Source organism: Cyanistes caeruleus, chromosome Z (assembly GCF_971803275.1).
Source record: "Cyanistes caeruleus chromosome Z, bCyaCae1.hap1.1, whole genome shotgun sequence".
NCBI lineage: Eukaryota > Metazoa > Chordata > Aves > Passeriformes > Paridae > Cyanistes > Cyanistes caeruleus.
Genome location: NC_141732.1, coordinates 35,422,221 through 35,443,379, shown reverse-complemented (window position 1 = coordinate 35,443,379; position 21,159 = coordinate 35,422,221). Strand labels below are relative to the sequence as shown.

Genomic DNA, 21,159 nt, shown 5'->3' with positions numbered 1-21,159 from the left:
TGATTTGGAAGGCTGGAGCTGAAAATAAAAGAATCAAGTTTCCCTTAGCAGCTGGCACTGCAGGTACAACAAAACTTAGAAATTTTTGAGTTGTTGCAGTAGGGCCATTTCATATGCTCTCAGTCTGAGTCTCCAGATACACTGCTGCGCAATGCAGATCTTTTGCCAGACACTTTTCCTCCCAAGATAGAGAAATTCAGTACTATTTCAGAAGCTTGTAAATCTGATCCCAGTGATTAGGGTCTCATACTAATGCAATTCAGTATCCTGCATCTGAAATTTGGCTGGCTAGCCAGTTGCCTCCTAGTGCCTGATGAAGAAAATGTTGATGTGGAAAAAGCATGTTTAAATTATAGGAATTCACAACACTAAATATCCCTGTATTTTTCTGGTAGTATGCTTACTGACATTTTAAATGTCATTCAAGAAACCTTGAAGAGTTGAATCACCTTTTTACCCCCTTTACTGAGGTTTACAGTCTGGGTTTATGATATTAGTATGTAAGACAAACTTGTAAGACAAAGTTGAGGAATACTGACCTGTAGCATGTAGTTTTGAGATGACTTCTTGGAGGCAAAATAGTGAACCACTATATAAACAAACAATACTCCAAACTGTAGTATCCTAATACACTTCAGTAAAGTAATAGGAAAAAGAAATTAGCCATTCTGAAAGTACTCTGAGAATTGGATTCAACTTGTGTTTTGTACATTTTTGGCTAGCTACAGGAATGCATGGTCTTTATAATTAATGTTTCTTTCTCTATGATGAATGTTTTTTCCAGTAGTCAGCCCTTTTTTTTCTTTTTTTAATCCTTTTTCTTTTGTAACAGCAGCAGTCTTTGGATTAGTTTCAATAAATTTTGAATATTGATTTTAAAATAAGATATCATTTTACAGTGAAATCTGTGTTGAACTAACATGCTCAAGTAAAAGCACTTTAACTGCACTTACTGTAACTTTTTAAATTAATACTCTGAAAGAAAACTGAAACTACCTATAAAAAAATCTCATACAATGTATTACTTTATGTTCATTATCATGTTTATTTCTGATAAGAAGTGCCTGCCATCTGTTGCCACTTGAAAAGCTTCCTATTGATGAGCTATGGAAATATGATCACTTCCATAATAACACTTCCAGTGTGTCTTGGGTGGATGTAATACATATTTATCCCTTGTCTGACTCTAAGAAATGTTGAGGTAGTGGAAAAAGTGGAGGAGGAAGGATATGGGGAATAACGCACTGGGGCTGACAGTTGTGATGGTAGGTGGGAAGCAATCAAGTAAGTAGGCCAGGTTGTTGCATTTAGTGTGTATGTACATGTTCCTTATTTTAAAAATCTGCCATTCTCTTATTTTTCACTCTCATTGCTCTTCTTCCTAAACAGAACCTTTTAAAATGCCAACTCTGATTTAGTATTGGCTCTTTATGCATATTAATATAAGACAATTTTTAATCATCATTGCTTGACGTCAGGAAAACCTTAGTCTTTAATTTCTTTGCACTGTGTTTGCTTTTGCCTTCAGAGCTGGAGGCAGCTAATGCCAAAATCTGTCTCCAGCTTCCTATAGAAAAGCAGGGTCCTTATTTTTCTGCTCTGTTGGATTCCCATTTGTACATTTTAACTGCACTTCCATTTTCTTTCCTCATGACATAGTCCTGCCACAAAACTCTGCAGTGGGCTTCTATAATAAATATTTGGAGAGGTTACAGGTAATCTTTATGGGAGGGGTTTAATAATGGTTGTGCTGCAAGTCAGAGTGAGGGTTGACATAATTTGCATTTGTTTTTCTGCAGCTGGCATACTGGGAAGAAAAAAACACATTTATTGTAATTTTCCTGTGTTTGCGGTGACCTTGCTGTATCAAAGGCTCCATCTTAGAGAAACTAACAGCCTGAAGCACTGTCTGGATCATTTAGTTAACTCCCAGTGTCTTTAAGTAAACAAACAAGGTTCCTGATTATATTTCTACATTATCTGAAGTATAAGAGTATTACAGATATTTGGGAATAAAGCCCATCTAAACTTAGCTCTTAGATAGTTTGCCCATGTGGTTTCTTTCCAGTGTATATTTAATTTAAATAACTCTTTTTGTTTTCCCCTCATCTTGTAAGTAACAGTCATACAGCCCTCTCAGACCAGGATATGATAGGTGAATATAGGAAAGACAGGAGTTTTTTTCTTATTCACACAGTGTTCTGATGTTTGGTCCAGTTTCATGCCATTCTTCCTTAATGTCTTCATCTAGAATTGAGCATTATCTCAGAAGGTGCTTTACTTAGTGGCTTACAACACTGCACTTAAGGCAGACTGTAGTTACTTAAGTTGGCCCATGATACATTCTGGATTAGTCTCTATCTGATTATGGCTGCAGTAAATATCGTTAATGTTTGAAGCCTGTGCTTTCACATGTTTGGATGGAAGGCACAGTCCATCTGTCCATGGGAGGTTTTTATACTGCTAAGTTTTGGCATCTGTGAATTCAAATCTGCAATGAATTTTGAGTCTGATGAAACTCAGTATTTATTGAAAACGAAATAGGAATCTCAGTGCAGGGATTATGTCTTCCTTCTTTGAAGTGTTCTATTATGTTCTTGGTAGGTGAAGATGTAGATGTGTTTTTAAAGTAAAACCTGTGTATAACTACTCTCTAGTTAGTCCATTTTTCTGACAAATAGATATTTCTTGTCTTCAGTTGATTATATTAGAGAAGTAATGATTACTTACTTGATTTGCTATATATCTTCCTGCATTTAGTGCTTTATAAGCATCTGTTAATTGAAAATGTAAAGAACACTAACGTTGATATTTTGGTATTTGTTTATCTCTTTGGCTGCAAACATTGATGGATCAGTTTTGCAGCCATCTATTAGCTAAATTTAAAAGGTTGCTTCACAGTTCAGGACTCCAGTGCAGTCAATTAATTTTAATAAAGACTCCAAATCTAAGCAATGTATAAGAGAAAATATTGAAATAAAACCTTATATCAAAATGTCATTGTATTCAACCCTGGTATTATTCACATGTCTAGTAAATGAGATTTTTAAGATACTTGGTAAACTGAAATTGAATGGCTCTTGTTGTTGTTTGTGGTGATGGCTTTGTGTGGGGGGAACTAAGTTTATTTTTAATATGTTTAACATTTTAATAGTACTTATATCTTATGAATTTTCTAAGAAAGTTAATTCCTGTGACAACTGGGAGGAGGTGGTTTTATGTTCATCATTTGCTTCTTCAAATTAAAATGACAGAAAATGTTACCAAAATTTGTCTGAAGGGGTGTGGGACCCAGTTTTGAGTCACTCAGTCACTTAGACTTCAACTTCATTGCTATTTCTTCTGCCTTAATGAAATCCTTCTTTTCTTTATTATGCCTTTCACTAATGACATGTAAGACAGAAATTTTGAACATCTTTCCTGCTTTGACAATTTACTGCAGGGCCTGTTTCATTTTCTCTGGACAGAAACACATGTTTGATGGAGAAGTACCAGATAGATCAGTCTCTCATTGTACCATAAAAGAAAGTATGTGATATGAATAGAGAGTAGATGGGTAGATTTAACACTACTATGTTCTGATTATTGCTTCTACTTAATCTCAAACATTTGTGTCAGTTTTTACATGTCATTTATTATCAGTGCTGTCTTTTATTTTACATTGAAATTAATGAAACCTGTGTAAAAGTGAATGTGTTTTGCTTTGGGGTGGACATTTCTTAAGCCACCTTAATGCAACTATTAGTAGTGGTGCGAATACACTCCTAGTAGTTTTTCTTTAAGCAGCTAGTCAAGTCTCCTCAAAAAAAGAGCTAGGTTCTTTTGAGTATAATAGATCAATGGTCATTTTTAAGGATATTTTCATGAAAGTAGTGTGATATCAAAGACTTCCTTGTTTTGCATTACCTGATAGCTGACATCATTAATCATGATCCAAGTTCTGTAAAGTGACATGGCAAACTCAATTACAAAGAATTTGGCTAAAGATCACATGGTTTGTGCTTTGGTTGACTTCTCAGCTCTTTGTCTTTTGATGAATGTGAAATGTGAATTGGCTAATGAATAGGAAGAACTTCTAGACTAAAACTCTGTCTAGCATAAAGTTCATCACTGAATCAGTCTCTTGGGTAGCAATATTGAGGATCAAGTTATACTTCCTATGTATAGTAAATTTTACTACAGAAGTGTTCAGATAGAGCTTATTTGGGTTGCTAGCTGGTTGCAGGGAGGAAGAAAAAAACATTTCACTCATTTGTTTAGTTCCAGAACAAAGACTAGAGAGGAAAAAAACAAAATTACTAAATCTAAACAGCCTTTTCAGTTACCAACTCTCACAGTCGCTTTAAAACTAGGATCATAAGCTTTGTTTTTTAAAAATTTTCTCCAGTATTCTTGTGGCAATAGTAATGCTCTTGTATAAATTAGAAATTTTAATGTCTGTATTTAAGATGCTTTTACTTGCTGTATGCAAAATAAGGTGGGGGTTTTGTCCTTGGTTGGTTTATTTGGGTTTTTTCCCCTTTTGTGATTTCCTCGGAGCTGTACTTCAAACAAATAAACTTAGACCTGGGGAGTATTTCAGGGAGAAAAATGTGGTAGTCTAGAGCTTTAAGTACTGCTCCAGTTTTTCTTCTATCACCTTCCCTTTTGCTTAGTTGTCTTCTCGAAGTTTGTGAATATGTTTGTTAAGCATTGTTCTTGGAAGCAGTACCTGTGATACAAGTGTGTAATAGTATGAGTTACTGGGAAGAAATCCATAACTTTCTTACGTCTTATAAAGTTATTCCTGCTAAAGAAAGTTCCTCCTTTATTAAGGAACAGTGAAATATTCCAGCACCCCCAGACACCTTGTCCTTTCCAAATACTGGGATACATAAAAACAAAATAGATGTGGATGTTAGCTTGGAGTAGGAAGGTTTGGTGATTTTCTTCCTAGTCACTTCATGAAAACTGAGTGTATTCTGATAACTATATAGGTCTTGTATTGACCTAGTTTTTAATCTTGATTGACTGACTTGATCTCCTTCAGTGACAAGGTGACCCACTTAGTGAATGAGGGAAAGGCTCATCTTGTTTATATGAACTTTAGTAGACCCTTTGGCACCATTTTCTACAGTATTTTGAAGAAACTAACTGCCCATGGCTTGGACAGGTACAGTTTTTGCTGGCTGAAAGGCTCTCTGGAGAGCCAAGCCTAGAGACTGGTGGGAAATGGAATTAAATTCAGTTGGCCATTGGTCACAGATGGCCAAGTGCTCAGTATTGGGGCCAGATCTCTTTAATGTTTTTATCAACAACCTGTATCAGGAGATCAAATGCTGCTTCAGTCAGCCTGCAGATGACACAGAATTGGGTGGGAGTGTTGATCTGGAGGGCAGGAAGGCTCTACAGGGTTATCTGGGCAGGATGTATTGGTAGGCTGAGGCTGGTAGTATGAGACTGAAAAAGGCCCAGTGCCATGTCCTGCCCTTGGGTCAAAACAACCCCATGCAGTGCTCTGGGTTGGGGGCAGAGTGGCTAGAAAATGTCCCAATATAAAAGGGCCTGGGTGTGCTGGTTGACAGTGACTGCACATGAGCCAGGAGTGTTCCCTGGTGTCCAAGAAGGCTAATGACATCCTGGCTTGTATGAGCAACAGTGTGGCCAGTGGGCCCAGGGCAGTGATTGTCCCCCTACACACGTTACTGGTGTGACTGCACCTCAAGTTCCATGTCTAGTTCTGGGCCCTTCATAACAGAAAGGACATTGAAGAGCTGGAGCGAGTCCAGAGAAGGGCATAGGAGCCTGGTGAAGGTGTCTGGAGCACAAGTTCTATAGGAAGAGCAGCTGAGGGAGCAGGCGTTGTTTAGTCTGGACAAAAGGAGGCTTGGGGAAACCTCAATCTCCACCTGAGAGGAGGCTGTAACCAGGTGGAGGTCAGTCTCTTCTCCCTGGAAGCAAGTGATACAAGAAGAGGAAGTGGCCTCAAACTATGCCAGGTGAGGTTTAGACTGGATATTTGGAAAGATTTCTGTGCTGAAATCGTGGTCAGGCCTCAAGCCAGGCTGTCCAGGGTAGTGTTGGAGCCCTGAAGTTGTTTAAAAGATGAGTAGATGTGGCACTAAGGGACATGGTTTACTGGTGTGCTTGGCTGAATCCATAGTCTATAGTGCCAGCAATTACAGTAAAGTGAGCGAGTGCTACTGACAAACCAGCCAAGCTTGCCAGCATGGACAGGCGTGTGTGTAAGGGGGAGACAGGAGGAACTGACTATTGGGGTGACCAGGTGAGTCTGGATGGCTGCCAGGGACACGGTGGTATCTGGAAGTCTCCATCATGGGATTGGTGGTGAATGTGTTGTTTTAATATAATTCATTCTGTTTCTAGGCTCCTGGTTTTTTCTGTGTTATTAAGATACAGCCACCTGCTTTATTGAAGTTAGAGTACTGGTGCCATCTGGTGGTGTTAGGACATTCCCAGGAATAAGAAAAACAACTTGTGAGGAATTCCACTGAGATGTGAAAAATTGCTGACAGGATTTATTTTCTGCCTTAACATGTAATTATTCTCTTGAATTAAGTCATAAAAATCTTACATGCACTCATAACTAGGCTTGCTACAGAAAATTTAAATCTTTTGTTTTCTGCTCAACAGAAAGGTTTGTTTCTAGTAGTTTATTTTATGAAACAGTGCTTTGCAAACAAAACATAAGAGTTTTATTGGAGCTTACAATATTTTAAAATTTAATTTGAAAGACAAATTATCTTCTGTTACTGCATTTTGCTAAACCTAGCACAAACTTCTCGCTGCTAATGTTTGATGTCATTGTGCTCTTCTGTGAGTCGCTTATACATTGTTTCAAGGTGAAAGTTCAACAACATACATCTGACAACTTTGATATCTGAAGCTAAAGCACCCACAGTACTGTTTTCTTTGTCCTTCCATCTGTTGAAATCATGTTCTGCATCCTGTGTTGCTTACCTGAGGTAATATCCTCATCCTTCTTCAGAATATTGTACAGGATGTATTGACATTTCTAGCAATGGAAGTAGGACTATGACTGCTTCTCCAGTTCTCTTGAGGTAAATTTCTGAGTGATAATGTGTGATCTTGCCTACAATGGAAAAACTTAGAAAAGTGGAAGGTACTTTATTTTAATGTGGTGAGACTCTTTAATTAATTTAATTTAACTGTTACTCTTCATCCGTTGCAGGTCAGTGTATTATTCTAGTAAGTCAATTTTAAATAAATTTCCTTACAGAGCAGAGCTCTGTCTATTCAGTCATTAACAACTTCTGTTTTTCTATTGCAACTGATTTGCAATTTCTGTCTTTTCAACTATTTTTGTTTCAATCCAGCTAGCTGAAAAACATAGATTCTGTGCTTGTATCTCTTCATAATCTCTGACCTCATGACCGTCAACACTTTACTTTCACTGTGATTGAAATGTGAATTAGACTTAATTCTAGTAACTGGCTGCATTAGTTCTCTCATTACGTAGTTGTGCTCACAATATCAGGAGCCATTTTTTAATTCTATCTTTATGGAATGAGGTGTTTTCAGGCCTGTTCAGCTAGTGTAGTTTGTGGAATTACTAAAATTGAACATACATAATAATACTTAAGAATTTAATGTTAATACTTAATATTCAAAATGTTAATTTATCAATACTTACTGGTCATCTTTGAAAATAATGAAACTGATTGCCGTAGCAAGGGTAGTATTCTTTTTCCACACTTATTTTTGTATCTCAACAAAGTTCTGTTATTGTAATGCTTTGTTCTTAGAGCTGTGACTTTCACCTTAAATATACTGTCCTTGTGAATTGAGGTACACCTGTTGCTTCCAGTACTGTTGTCATTCAGCTTTCAGTGCTGTGTGGCTTTAGTACCTTTCAGTAATTATTTGGCAAAATTGTTTTTATTTGCTGCATTTAGCTGTTTTTCTCAGGGTTTCCCCACTGTGAGCATTATATTTCTGCTTTTCAGTCAATTAATATTATTGTGCTATGTTTCAGCAAAAGAAAAATATGCATGCTTATTCTGTTAAAATAGAGCAAAGTTGTAATGCTTTGTAAATCTGCCATTCATTGGAATTCTGGATTTGTACCTGGTAGGCATAACTTCCTGTTTAGCTTTACAAAGCTAGGTGGTACAAACAACAGTTACAGTTTGATAATGTGAGAAGTTGTTAAGAGCAATCACAGCACTTAGGAAATCCTTTAAAGAAAATATTAGTACTCACTTCTAACTTTTTACAGGATCAGTAGAATGATCCACCTGCCCAGTCTCCAGCAATTAACTAGATTTAAAAAAGAACTGAATTTCCCTGTCTTTAGTTTTCATAGCATCACTATCATCCTGTAATTAGAACAGCAAGAATATGGTGATGATTTAGACCAATTTGATTGTTGGTTTTTTTCTCACAAATTGAGTGCCATTTTCTTCTTCCACATGAACCAAAGTGTAACTTTTCCAGCAGCAATGAGGGAAGATGCTTTACAAGTCCTTTTGGAAGACTGTTACTTGACTTCATGTTGTGATACGCTTTTGGAGTGGTGATAAGCCTCTGAGCTGGTTTCTTTAGAAGCAGTCACTGCTCTGTTCTCCACATTTTGCTGGAGAAATAGAATTAAATTTAAAATGACAAAGTCTTACAGAGTTTATTCTACTGTATGAGGGGCTTTGTGTCCTCAATGGGAGTCTTTTTTTGTGGGTTCCAACAAAAGAGCATCTCATGCAACTTTGCATTGCTTTCAGCTAATAGTAATTCTTTATTTTGAATTCAGTCAAAGAAAGTGGAACTGCAAAGCGATTTTTATTGGCATTGTTCTGAAGTTTTCGTCAAGTGTTATCATTAACATCTTGTTTTGTCATTGTTTTCATAATTCCTTTAGCAATATAACAGCAAAATCAGTAACTACAGTCTATACCTTTGATGTTTTTGGACAGGAAGATGGAGCTAGTAGTACTCTTTACCTGTGTCTGTAACAGCTGAATCTTCCCTGTGTGAATCAATAAGAAAAATTGCTTCTTCTGTCAAACTTAGCTATTCATGTGAGATTGCATCACCTTTAGCCAAAGAATAAAGTTCTTCTTTTTTACTATTTTTTAAAGTACAATTTTATTTACATAATCACAGTCAAATTATTCTGTCAAATACCTAGAGATTCTGGCAATACTAATTATTTCCTTGAAAGTATTTTGGAAGATTATAACACAAAGTGCAAATTGCTTGAAAACAACTTGAAAACTGAGAATGTGGCTCATCTAAATGTGCATCCTCAATTCAAAGTATTTTCTTACCTTACAGACTTCCTATCCATAGATTGTTGTTCAAGAATTCTTCTTATTTATTTGGTTATTTTCCCAGTCATTTTTGAAGATAATGAGTTTCTTTTTATTTTTCCATCACATGGTAAGAGGACTTCTTAGGACTTCTTTTTTGGTCAGTTTTCCTTGTCTAGTGGGACACTGTGTTAAAACTTTTTTTTCTTTCTTTTTCCTGAGGATCAAATTTTTTTGCCTTTTCTGGCTTACAAGTGCTTTTGCCCCACTGTTATCTTAAATTAATAGAGATACCTAAAAACTTAGGTGAACTTAGTGAGCTGAGTATTTCTTTGTGGCAGCTGTATTTTGAGGAATTTTGGATGTTAACTTTCAGACTATTTTTCTGTCTTTTCAGGTCTCTGGATGGCAGACTCTGAAAAGAGATGCTGTTTTAAGAGGTATGCCTCATGTAGGCCAAAATATTCTGGACTGGTTTCTATATAAATGATAAGGTTGTACTTCTGAGGAGTCCCTCTGTGCATCCTCTCTGTAATCTTGCATGAATAATAGTTTCAGTGCTGACATCTCTCTGAAATGTGAATGCTTGTACCGAGATATGCAGGCTTATCAGTGACACAATTTTAGTTGAGAGGCCTGTAATACATTGCCTAACTTTTTGCTTGATCATCTTAAGAGAACATTGCCATAGTGGACGAAGTGGATGAAGCACAAACAAAATGAGTTGACTTTCTGAAATGTGCATATCCCCTTCCAGCCTCTCCTGATCTCTCTATGTGTGTGGGTTCATTTGTTTGCTTGTTTCTTAATTGGGAATTTAGTCCAGATTTTGTAAATGTCCTCAGTCTCTTTTTGGTGTTTTGTAAGACTTCCAGACAGTGAAAGGCTGACACCGTGCCAACAGTGTGGTTTAAAATAATGTCAGCTGGAACCAAGATGAAGAAATACTAATCTTTTTGCAAATTATCTTTTTTTTTCATGTTAGCTGAATGTTTGGAACATTTTCTATATTTGTTTGGGATTTCGTGTTCCAGCACCGAAAGAAAGTGTCTCTTGTCTCTTCATTGTTGGTATGTTGTTTCTGAATAATTGATTGCTTGGCAGCTGTTAAGAAAACAGTCTGTTCAAATGGAATTCTTCTACCAGGTCTCCCATCCATTTCAAGCAGATGTGGTGGCATATATTAGAAAAGTAGGCTTTGTCTTTGTAAGAGAAAGATTGGTGTATTTTCTTAACTTTTTTAAACAGGATCTCTTAATTCTTTATTACCACTTCAGAGGGCTTCCTATTTTTCTAAAGCAGTGCAATGCTGATTTGTTCTGCCTCCAGAATAATAACCAGAATGAAGTACTAACAACTTGGGTTAAGAGTGGCTCTTCAGTTGTTAAGTAAGATTTCGATGTTGCTCTTTTTTATGCAGTGTTTACAAAAGTCCTAAAGAAAGTGATGCTAAGAATTAGGGAGGATGTTACTGCTATTTTCAACACAATCTGTAGAGAGAAATCGAGATGAGGGTACTGCACTGCTCTTGGAGGTGCACACTTGTAGACTGAGAGGTGTTGTATGCAAGTTGCAATGCAGAGGATTCCTATGAGACAGTAAGAGCTTTTATTGCCAGGGAGGGTGATCTGGCCCTGGAACAGGCTGCCCAAAGAGGCTGTGAAATTTTCATTGTTGAGCATTTTCTGAGTGAAGCAGGAATAGCCCACTGTAACTCAATTTAAGTGGGCCCACTTTGAGTGCAAGGTTGGATTAGAGCAGCTTGGAGAGGTTACTTCATTATATCCATAACATTATCCTATGAATCTATGTAATATGCTGAAGGGAAACTTTTTAGGAATTTTACATTTCCTATAGAAACAGCTGAGGCTCAGGTTGGTGTGTTGTGTGTCGTTTTTTGTGTGGTGGTGGTTTTTTTCGTGGGTTTTTTTTTTTGGTTGGTTGGGTTGTTTTTGGGTTTTTTGTTTGGTTTTGTTGGTTGGTTGGCAAGTTGAAAAGAGTTTTGTGATTATAAATCTGAGGAGTGATTTCTTACTATTCCTGCAACATGGTTTTGAGGAAGAAGAACTGTATTTTGGCTTCAGTGTCCATTTGTTGACTCACTAAAAAATAAGATTTTAAATTTCTATACTGAAATGTCATGGTTCAGTCCGTGGGTTGAAAGTTTCAAAGTTATCTACAGTTCTTAAAGTTTGAGATTGCTTGCTCTCATAGGTTTCTATTTGAGCAGGTAAATATTAGAACAACTAACAATTTAATGTAGGAGAACTAAAGAATTTCTGTGTTACAGAGATTCGACTTTCTTTACTTTGGCATTCTAAAAACTAAATTAAAGTATGGTTTTCTGTTGTCTGCTAACTGCTGTAAGGGTTTAGTGGGAGTACTGAGGTTTGCAGTGTTCAAATGAGCTATTAGGTTTGGAAAATCATATTGTTAATGTTCAGAATTTGGTCTGTCCTCTAATTTACCTGTTTTCATATAGAGTGGTAGCTTTCTATGAAACTTTCTCCTCTGAGCTTGACTGTGATCCTGTGAAAGATTTAGAAGCTCTTGAGCATGCATCTTCTACAGTGAATGATGGGTCACATTACAAAATAAGGCAAATGTAAATACTCTTTTAGAAGCTTGCTATTCTTACTAAATCCTGCACAGTCTAGGGAGTCTGTAAAAAAAGTGGTATCAATTGGGTGATATGTTTTTGGTCTGATTTTTTTTTTAATATATTTTTAGGCAAGAAGGTATCAGCCTAGTTTGTGCTTTGGAACAATAAACTTATCATCTGCTGTTACTGCTTCAAGCTGGTGTGCGTGACTTTACTGTCAAGCTGATTCTCTGTTTTCTTTTTATAGCAGCCAGTTCTATATGTTGAGCTCACACTAACTTCATGGAGTTGGTGTCTATGATTGTGATGGTCTACCAGCCATCCATAGCTTGAGAGCAGTCAATATAGTAAGAAGTTCAGCTTGTTTATTACACAGATAGGCAGAGATAGTAAATTCATAGGATCACATGATAATTCAGGTTAGAAAACACATCAGGAGTTCGTGTCCTTCATGTGATGTGACCTGTAATTGGACCTGAGGGAATGGCATTACCTGTGTCAGGGGAGATTTGGGTTACGTATTGGGGAAAGGCTCTTCTCTCAGGGGCTAGTTGGGCACTGGAACAGGCTCCCCAGGGAAATGGTCACAGCACCCAGCCTGACAGAGCTCAAGAAGCGTTTGGACAACACTCTCAGGCACATGATGTGATTCTTAGGAATTTGGACTTTATGATTCCATGGGTCTCTTCCAACTCAGGATATGCTGTATAATCCAGCTGCTCAAAGCAGAGTAAACTGAGGTCAGACCAAGTGGCTCAGTGTGTTATCCAGATATCTGTCTGTGTTTTTAAGCTGCACAGTTTCTTGGGAAGGTGTATTTAGACTCCTGTGGGTTTTGTTTTTAAGGTTAGATTACTTGTTTTGGAGGTATGTGAAGTAATTTTTAGCTTTCCATTCAGCATATAACTGTTTGAGAGATGGGAAGATGTGTTCTGTGAAAGAGATACCTGAAATTCAGATTTGAAAAAAATACCCCTTTTTCAAAGGGAAGGTGTTTAAGGGAGACCTGGATTTGTCTGAAAAATAGAAAAGTAGGTTGTGTGATTCTTAGTCAATTTTGATGTTTTGGATGTTGTGTGGTTTTGCTGTTTAGTTCCACTTTGTATGAGATTGCTGGCATGGATTAATTGCATGTGCAGAACACTCAGTAGCCTAAGCAGAAGGATGTCCCTTCATTCAGAATACTTTGGAGGAATCCAGCATCTGGCAAACATGCTTTGCTTCTTTTACATTACTACATGTTTATATACTAAAAGTAGCTCTTTGAAAGTCTACTTAAATAATAATAAAAACAGATGCTGAGACTTGTGAAGGACAAAATTGAGATTTTCTCAAAAAACTCAGACTTTGTCAAGAGAAGGGTCATCTTGCATTCATGGGAGGCCAGCAGTTAGAAAAAAACTAGTTCGGTCTTCATTTGCTGCGGTTTGGTAAACTCAGTATTTGCATGTTTTATAAACTCAAGTAAACTGAAATTTTCAGGGTGATTAGAATGATATAAATCTTAAATATTTGAGAAATATATTTTTAATTAAAATCTGTACTCTTAATGTTAAAGTAGCAGTCTTTACAACAAGCTGGGATTGAGATAACATCGAACTTGGACTAGGCATATCAATTATTATATACAGTATTAACATCTTGTGAATATTTTGTGCTTCCATCTTGCTTCTAATCTCCAGATCTAATGCACATTTTTCTCCTGCAGCAGTGTACTTCAGATTATATATGATTACTTACAATAAGTGTGTGGTGTGGGTTTTTTTGGTGGGGTGGTAACAACTTGGTTATCTTTATATGATTTTTGTTTGGCAGTAGGCTGTAGAAACATGGGTATCTTGGGATGCCTTCCCAAAAGCAGATGTGTGGTTCAAATAGCCTAGTATCCCTTCTGAGCTGATAGCTAATGTATTCCAGATAGGAACATGAAAGACATTCTGTATTAGCCACCTAGCCACATGGAGAGTTTCTTCTTAAGCATTGTAGTGTAGTAGCTTAGCTTTGTATTTCCTAGTATGACTGTATATTATCTAAAAATGCAGTAATAATGAGAAAAAAACCCCCCAACTTGATGATGAAATCTGAAATTATGTTATTACTGAAGTGATACAGAGCAGGCAGGTGATAAATGTGGAATTTACATATTGTGGAATTACTTTATGTTTCTAATTAGTTGCTATGATTAGTGGATTTAATTTCTTATATGAGGTTGTAACATTAGTGTCTCTATTTTTTCTTTATATGTGTCATTAGTTCTGCTAAATTTTTTTTTCTATTTCCCTTTAGGAAGCAGTTCAAGTTTTCTGCAAAGTCTGAGTATTTATGTTATCTGACTGAACTGACATCTTGGTAATATGCCATTTTTTTGAGAGCTTCTCTCTACCTTTCTAAATAGATTAGAAGTGGTCTGGACTTTTTAATTTTTTATTTTTTTTTTAATAAGTTCTCTTGTGGTAACATGTTAACTGCTTTGAAAGGCAAGAGAGTCATTCTGAGTTCTTCTTTTTCCCAAGCCTAGAGGACATGGGTCACAACTGTACAAAAAGCAGGCTTAAGTAAACTCTGACACTGATAGTTTGCTTACAGACCTTAAAAGTTGCATTGTTTATTGGAGATCCCATGTGTGCTGAAGCAACCATGTCTGAATCACTCCATGAGCAGAGAAGAGATCCTTTTCCTGTTTCAATAGCTGGAAGAAAGCAGCTTCTTCCAGGCCTTCTGGAGAAATCTCCTACTGTGGGCTTTATTACCATTTGAAACTGAGGTGTCTACTGCCCTGGAAAGACCTGTTACCTTTCTGTTACTTCTTCCAGTAGTTCTTACTTTCAGTCCTTTAAACATCTAATGAGAGAGACTTTCTGTCCTCCTTAAAAGGTGTATGAAATTTTCATAAGGTTGATTTGATAGGCTTGCTTTTGATATTCTAGAAGATACTCATTTGTCCAGTTCCAAAATGTATACAGTTTTTTTTCCTATTAAATTGGAAAAGTGTGTATTATTATTGTTATCATCTTTTTTTGTTTTTTTTTTCCTCTGGCACAATGGGCTTTACTATTTTTTTATATTATTTTTGCCTTTGTTGTGTGGTTCTATCACTGTTCTTGTAATATTATACTCCATCTGAAATTTTTTGTTTGTTTGTTGATGTTTCTTCTAGTGGCAGTGTTTATCTCTACTGTTCTGAGGAAAAATTGTATTTTTTTTTCCAGAAAATAAACAAATTCTTTGCTTCAGATTTCACTATTAAGTCTTTGCCTCTTCTGCCTTAGTTGTGCTTGGATTCTGCCTGTGGTTATCCTGAACACCTTCATCTGAATTCCTGCCTAGACAAGTAACTAGACTTGTACTGATACTACCTTTTTTAGGATCTGTGTATCCTAATTTCACTTTTGTCTGTCATGAATTGTGTTTTTTAGCATGCTCACTTTGTATTTAACTGGTGTCTTGGTGCCATCCCTTGAGCTCTTCTTGAAGTGTGATGTTGAATAGCTCTTCCTCAGCACCACAGAAATGTACATACCTCTTGCAGTAGCTTCTAACTGATGATCTCATGCACTAACTTGCAAGGATTTAATGTGTGGCTGGTTTTCAGAGGGTTAAAAATAATTATAGAGTTTAGAAAAGTAATTCAGTTTCTGGGTATAGGTTCTCACCTCTTTTGTCCACTCTGCAAAACCAATCTGCTCCTTTATTCTTCTGTAATCAGAGGTCACTAGATTTATAACTAAACTCCAATACTGTAAGTTTGAATTTTTTTCCCCCATTGTTTACTTCTTAACTATGAGAACTGGAGGTCTTTGTAGTCCTTTTTGTGTAGGACAATGCAGATTTGAATGGGTGGGTGTCGGATATGTTTCTCCATAGTTTATAGTAGAACATATGGTACTTCTCTGCACTGGAATAATTCAGATGGGTGTGGAAGTTTGCTGTTTGATAGTTCTTTTTTATTGGTACCACTTCACTGAACACAGGAAAAAAAAAAAAACCATGACAAAATTAAAGATCAGACAACCTTGTTGCAGTATCTATTTGTGAAACTTGGGGAACATGTGTTGCCATTCAAATTCTGTAATGTGTAATGTTTTCCAAACCAAGCTAGATGAAAACCAGTATTTATGAGCCAGGGACAGTAAAATCACTTTAAAGGAAAGAAGTGTAATTTGGTAATTTCTGCAGTGTGAGAACCAAATGTAGTAGGTTGTAAGCAAGTGTAGCCTGCTCTGTCAATTAACTAAAATGCTGGTCAAGTTCTGGTAACAGTACAGTTTCCAAAATATTTTGTAGCAGTATATTTGTAAAGGTACGGCTTTGTGTGGTGTTTTCTCTCCAAGGAAACGGTGTTGCTGCAAAGAAAAGTTAAATGAGCTTTTTCATTTTTGATTTCTAATTTTTTTTCCTTTTAAATATGCTATGTCATCCCATGCTCAAAAGAAAGGAAAAAATGTCTAGTTCAAGTTTTAGCACAACATACTGCTTCTCTGCCAATAGGATTATTTTAATCTGTAATGTAATCTTTAATTAACTTGTGTTTAAATGAAAGGGTTTTCAGAACGTTTACTTTCTAGCCCCATTATTGAGAGACAGATTCAAAATTATGCTTTAACATAGTGACACAAGACAAGCGCTTAAAAGTGTGGTTAAACCTAACAGTTGCTTTGACTTTTCAGTTGTCAAAACATTTTTGAATCTGAAATTACTTTGAGGATTTTCTCCCTTCGTATTATGTGAGTTTTCCATCATTACTAGACCAAATATGATGACTCAGGTTACCAGGATAGTAGGGTTTCACCTTAGATGTGAGTCCATTGGTTGGTAAAGGAGCTTATTAGTAGCATACAGGAAAGGCCATTTTCTATGCTCTTGCAGTACTGACTTGCAGAATAGTGTGGGGTTTACATTGTTTAGCTTCTGTGAAATGACATAAAAGCTAGTGCCACCACTGTGCGTGCACATCCATGGACGTTGTACGGAACTCTGGAGCCGGGCTAGCACAAGAGAACCATTTATTCCCAAATGACTACAACTGTGTTACTTTATGATATGTCTCTTCCACAGACACCAAAGATGCTAACAAGGAAGATTAAGCTTTGGGACATTAATGCCCACATAACCTGTCGTCTGTGCAATGGATACCTGATAGATGCTACTACTGTAACAGAATGCTTGCATACTTGTAAGTAGAAGCATAATTAAGTTAAAGTTGCTGGCTTGGTTTTTGTTTGTTCCAGTTTGTTTTTCTCTTTTTTTTTTTTTTTTTTTAAACTTGATGTGCAGCATGTTGTAGTGGTTTTCAGTTGAAATTTAAATACCTATTGTTCATCAGCCAAAATAGTATGTGCTTTACTAGATTGCTTTTCTTTAACAGATGAATTGCTTTCTTAACAAAGCAAATGAAGGGAACTACTTCCCTTCCAGCTGTGCTGCATAAACTTGAAGCCATGTACAATTAGTGGTAATGGAAATATTCAAGAATGCAGTCTGTCTTCATGCTAAAGGAATGTGGAATACCTAGTTCTCTCTTCTATGACAGTTGATGTAGCTTATGTTCTCCACCTGGAGCCTTTCAGATGTCTGTTTCTGTCCTGTTCTTCTGCAGAAAGCAGAGTAGTTTATTGATAAAGAAGAATTACATTGTATTGTATCCTAGAAATAAGCTAGTATTCCAAAACATTGTGATTAAGTAGTTTGTTGTTAATTTACTTTGTGACTTTTTACTTTCATGTAAACAAAGGATGACTTAGAACCTTGCAACACATCCCATGTTTTAAAATTATTCTGCCACAATATTTATGTTCATTGGAAAAAGCTAGTATGTTGTTTAATTAGTTAAATGACATAGTCATAAATTTTCTTGAAAGGCAATTATTTGGTGACTGTGTCTTCATCAGAAAACAGAAAGTGTCAGCAGACTTCTTCACCTTATATATCTGACAAAGGGGAAAGGCAGTGCTCACAATTTGTTAGTGATTATGCTTTTTATTATATTCCATAATATAATAAAGCTTTGTTTATAATATATAAAGCTCTGTTTATCAGCCTTGATTAATTTGTTGTACTTGTCACGCTTTGTGTTGTTCTGGATATCCTTATAGAATGCAGGATTATAGAATGATTCGTTCTATGATTCCAAGAACCGCAGAATGGTTCCAGAATCTATATCCAAACCCCAAGCCATGGGCCCATCTGGTCAGCATCTACTGGATCAGGTTGCTCAAAGCCCCATAAAACCTGGCCTTGAATGCTTCCAGGGTTGGGACATCCACAACTTCTTTGGGCAACCTGTGCCAGTTACCCTCACAGTAAAGAAGTGACAGTTGGTGTCCTTCAACTTCAGGAAAACTGCTTTAAGGTCTCTCCAGAGCCTTCTTGCTTCATGTCTCAATTTCTGTAGTATTGTTTTCAGAGTTGGACTTCTACTTAGTTTTGCCCAAATTTCTTTACTGCTGCTAGTAAGTAGAGTGTATAGAAAATGAGTATCATAACAAGTTAAGATGGCTGTCAGAGAGCTAGAGAGAGGTCATTTTTCATTGTTCTTTAAAAATAAAACCTCACAAATACCCTTCAGCTGATATCATCCACACTATACCTTATGTTTGCTTATGGAGGATATACATAGATTAATCCACAGTGGTACAGTGCTTGCTGCAAAAGTCAGGGAATGTATCTTAGAACCTTTTCCTGCTGCTTTTTCTGGGGTTTTCTTTGTGTTGTTTCTCCCTTATTTTGACAGTTTATATTTTATGAATATTGCTTCACTCAGTGTTCTGTAGAATTAGTTTCGTGAGAAGAGGCACAGGGTCCTGTCTTTTAAAAAAATCTTACATGCATGTTGGCATTGTTTGTATTGTATAAGATAATGCTAATAATGTATGTTCCTGGAAAAGCAGTCTTGCAAAATCTATCATGAAATTACCCTGTCTGTTGAGATGGTGATTTCTCTTCTAAATTATACCACTTTGAAACTTTAATTCTCCTTTACTCAGAACTACACATTTTTCTCAACTTTGCAATTTTTCTCTATTTTCCTGATCTTCAGCCAAAGTCTCTTCAGTAGCAAATGAAGTTCTTGAGTCCTTTAGTGGAAGTAATTTGGAGGACCAAGGCCAGTCCTTAGGAGGAACAGGGCAAGTTTTTTGTAAAACTGAATTCAGGGGGAATTCTTTCTTACTTGTTTCCCTGCTGTGGTTTTAGCTTATTGGTGACAATTAGGCCTGTAGGTCAGTTGCTAAAAACTTCATTAGTAGTGAAGTCTTAAGTATGTTTTTTACTTGGTATCTGTTCCCTGATTAAACTGGGCTAGATGATATATGCAGGTCTTGTTAAACTTCGTGTTTGTAATGTCAGTTTTGTTAGTGTTTACATGTGAAAGCTATCTTTCTATTTTATGAAAGGGAAAACCTCATGTTATTGAAGGTTTCATCTTCTGGATTCATCAGGATGATAAAAGGTTGGCTTGAACTAGATACAGAAATGAAAAAAGTCAAGAGAAGTAAAACTGTTAAAATAAAAAAGTGAGCATTAGCCTTGCCACTTCCTGTTTTTGATGAAACTTCTCTGATGTGTTTAGGAAATAAGAAAATGTACAGCTCAGTTCATGTCCACATCAGTGCCCACATATCTGGGTAAACAGATTAGAAATACTGGAAAACCAAGGTAATATAAAATACTGGTAATAATATTGTTTGAAACCATAGAATGATTTCCATGTTGTCTATCCATTACTCTAAAGACTTCCAGTTTCAGGAGAGTTTATTAATCCAAACCTGACCCCAGAAGAAAAGAATCTAGGTGGCTGTACTGCCCTTCATGAGCCATCTAGTGGCATTTATTTGGATACTATGCTGAGACTGAAACTTGCCAGAGCATTAGCCAATTTGTGACCAGTTAATTTTAAGAGGAGTTAGTGCTTACCTAGTCCAGGCTGGAAGATGTACTGACATACAATGATGTTTTAGATACCATAGACCACAGGATGCTTTGGGTTGGAAGGGACCTTAAAAAAGTCACCTAATGCATTACCACTGCAATGGGCAGGGGCGTCTTCTGTTGCATCAGGTTGCTCAGAGCTCTTGGTGAAGCTGTGCTGGCTGCCTGAAATCACCTCCCTGTCCTCCATGTGCCTTAGCACAGCTTCTAGGAAGATCTGTTCCATGATCTTTCCAGACACAGAATGAAGGCAGTCAGGTTGGTGATTTCCAGGTCTCTCTACCACTTCCTAAAAGCGGAAGCAATGTTTCCCTTTTTCTGGTCACCAGGGATTTTACCTGACTGTCAGGTGTATTGCTGTGAGTGGCTTGGAAACTACATCAGCCAATTCAAGACCCTGGATCTTCAAGACATCTCATCAGATCCTAGAGACTTAAGTGTATTCATGTTCCCAGGTGTTCATGAGTCTTATCTTTTCATATAGTTGAAGGGACTTTACGTCCCCAGTGCCTCCTTTGCAGTTCAGTCTCTTTTGCAGTTCAACTGCGCGAGAGCTGTGGGAAGAGAAATTGCTAGAGAAGACTGAGGCAGAAAAATAGAATACCTCAGCTTTCTTCTTGTTCATTGTTACTGGTTTGCCAGTCATGTTCATCTAGGGGTGGGTACACATTCTTTTACCACCTTTTTCTGACGTACTTACAGAAACTCTTACAATTCTTCATATCCATTGTCAAGTTCTGCTGTGATTTGGCCTTTCTGACCCCTCCTTACACAACTTAGCAACATCCTTGTACTCTTTCCAGGATACTTGTCCCTACTTCCTCAGTCGGATTCTGCTTTTATTGACTTGGTAGGAATGGAGTTTTTCTTCACTTTTGCAAGTGGATCTACTGTTCTGGCACTCTGCTGGAACAAGCTACTGTGCGAGATGTGTACTTAATGTGCAAAGCTATGAGGCTTTGTCTAACCTCTGCTACCAACAGTCCTGTCACCCTAGGTGTGTAAATACAAAGCACAATGCAAAGTTATAATGCCTCATTTACTGTTACTTTATTTTTTTAATTAACCAGTGTTTATGTAATTTTACTGTCTTCTTGTTTGAGAGGTAGATGGCACTACAGTTACAGAAATCCTTTCATTTTGTGTGATAAGTGCATTAATACCAAGACTACATGAATGAGTGCGCTTCAAGAAAACCTCTTTTCTTTTCTCCATACCCCTTTCAGTTGTAACTTCAAGTTAGTGATTATATCATGTAGTGGTGTATTTTATGAGTACTATTTTGGGGCAGGACAGAGGAGAGTGGTGTATAAATAGTTTAATCTGAAAGAGATCGGTGATTGTGTTTGCATATAGAAATGTGCT

At 36.8% G+C, this 21,159-nt stretch overlaps 1 protein-coding gene across 9 annotated transcripts in view; it reads left to right on the top strand.

Moving 5' to 3' along the window:
• PCGF3 (polycomb group ring finger 3) overlaps window positions 1–21,159 on the top strand; it is a 55,493-nt gene that overhangs the window by 17,567 nt on the left and 16,767 nt on the right. For 3 of the 9 annotated variants that reach the window (XM_086866759.1, XM_086866757.1, XM_086866760.1), the window contains exons 2-3: window positions 9,664–9,706; window positions 16,924–17,041. In XM_086866759.1, the coding sequence (XP_086722885.1) occupies window positions 16,933–17,041 (109 nt within the window). In that variant the 5' untranslated portion in view covers window positions 9,664–9,706; window positions 16,924–16,932. Of the gene's footprint in view, window positions 1–5,662; window positions 5,979–9,663; window positions 9,707–14,159; window positions 14,218–16,893; window positions 17,042–21,159 lie in introns of those variants that run through there. The other 6 variants (XM_086866758.1, XM_023944967.2, XM_023944966.2 and 3 more) reach the window with 5 other exon arrangements.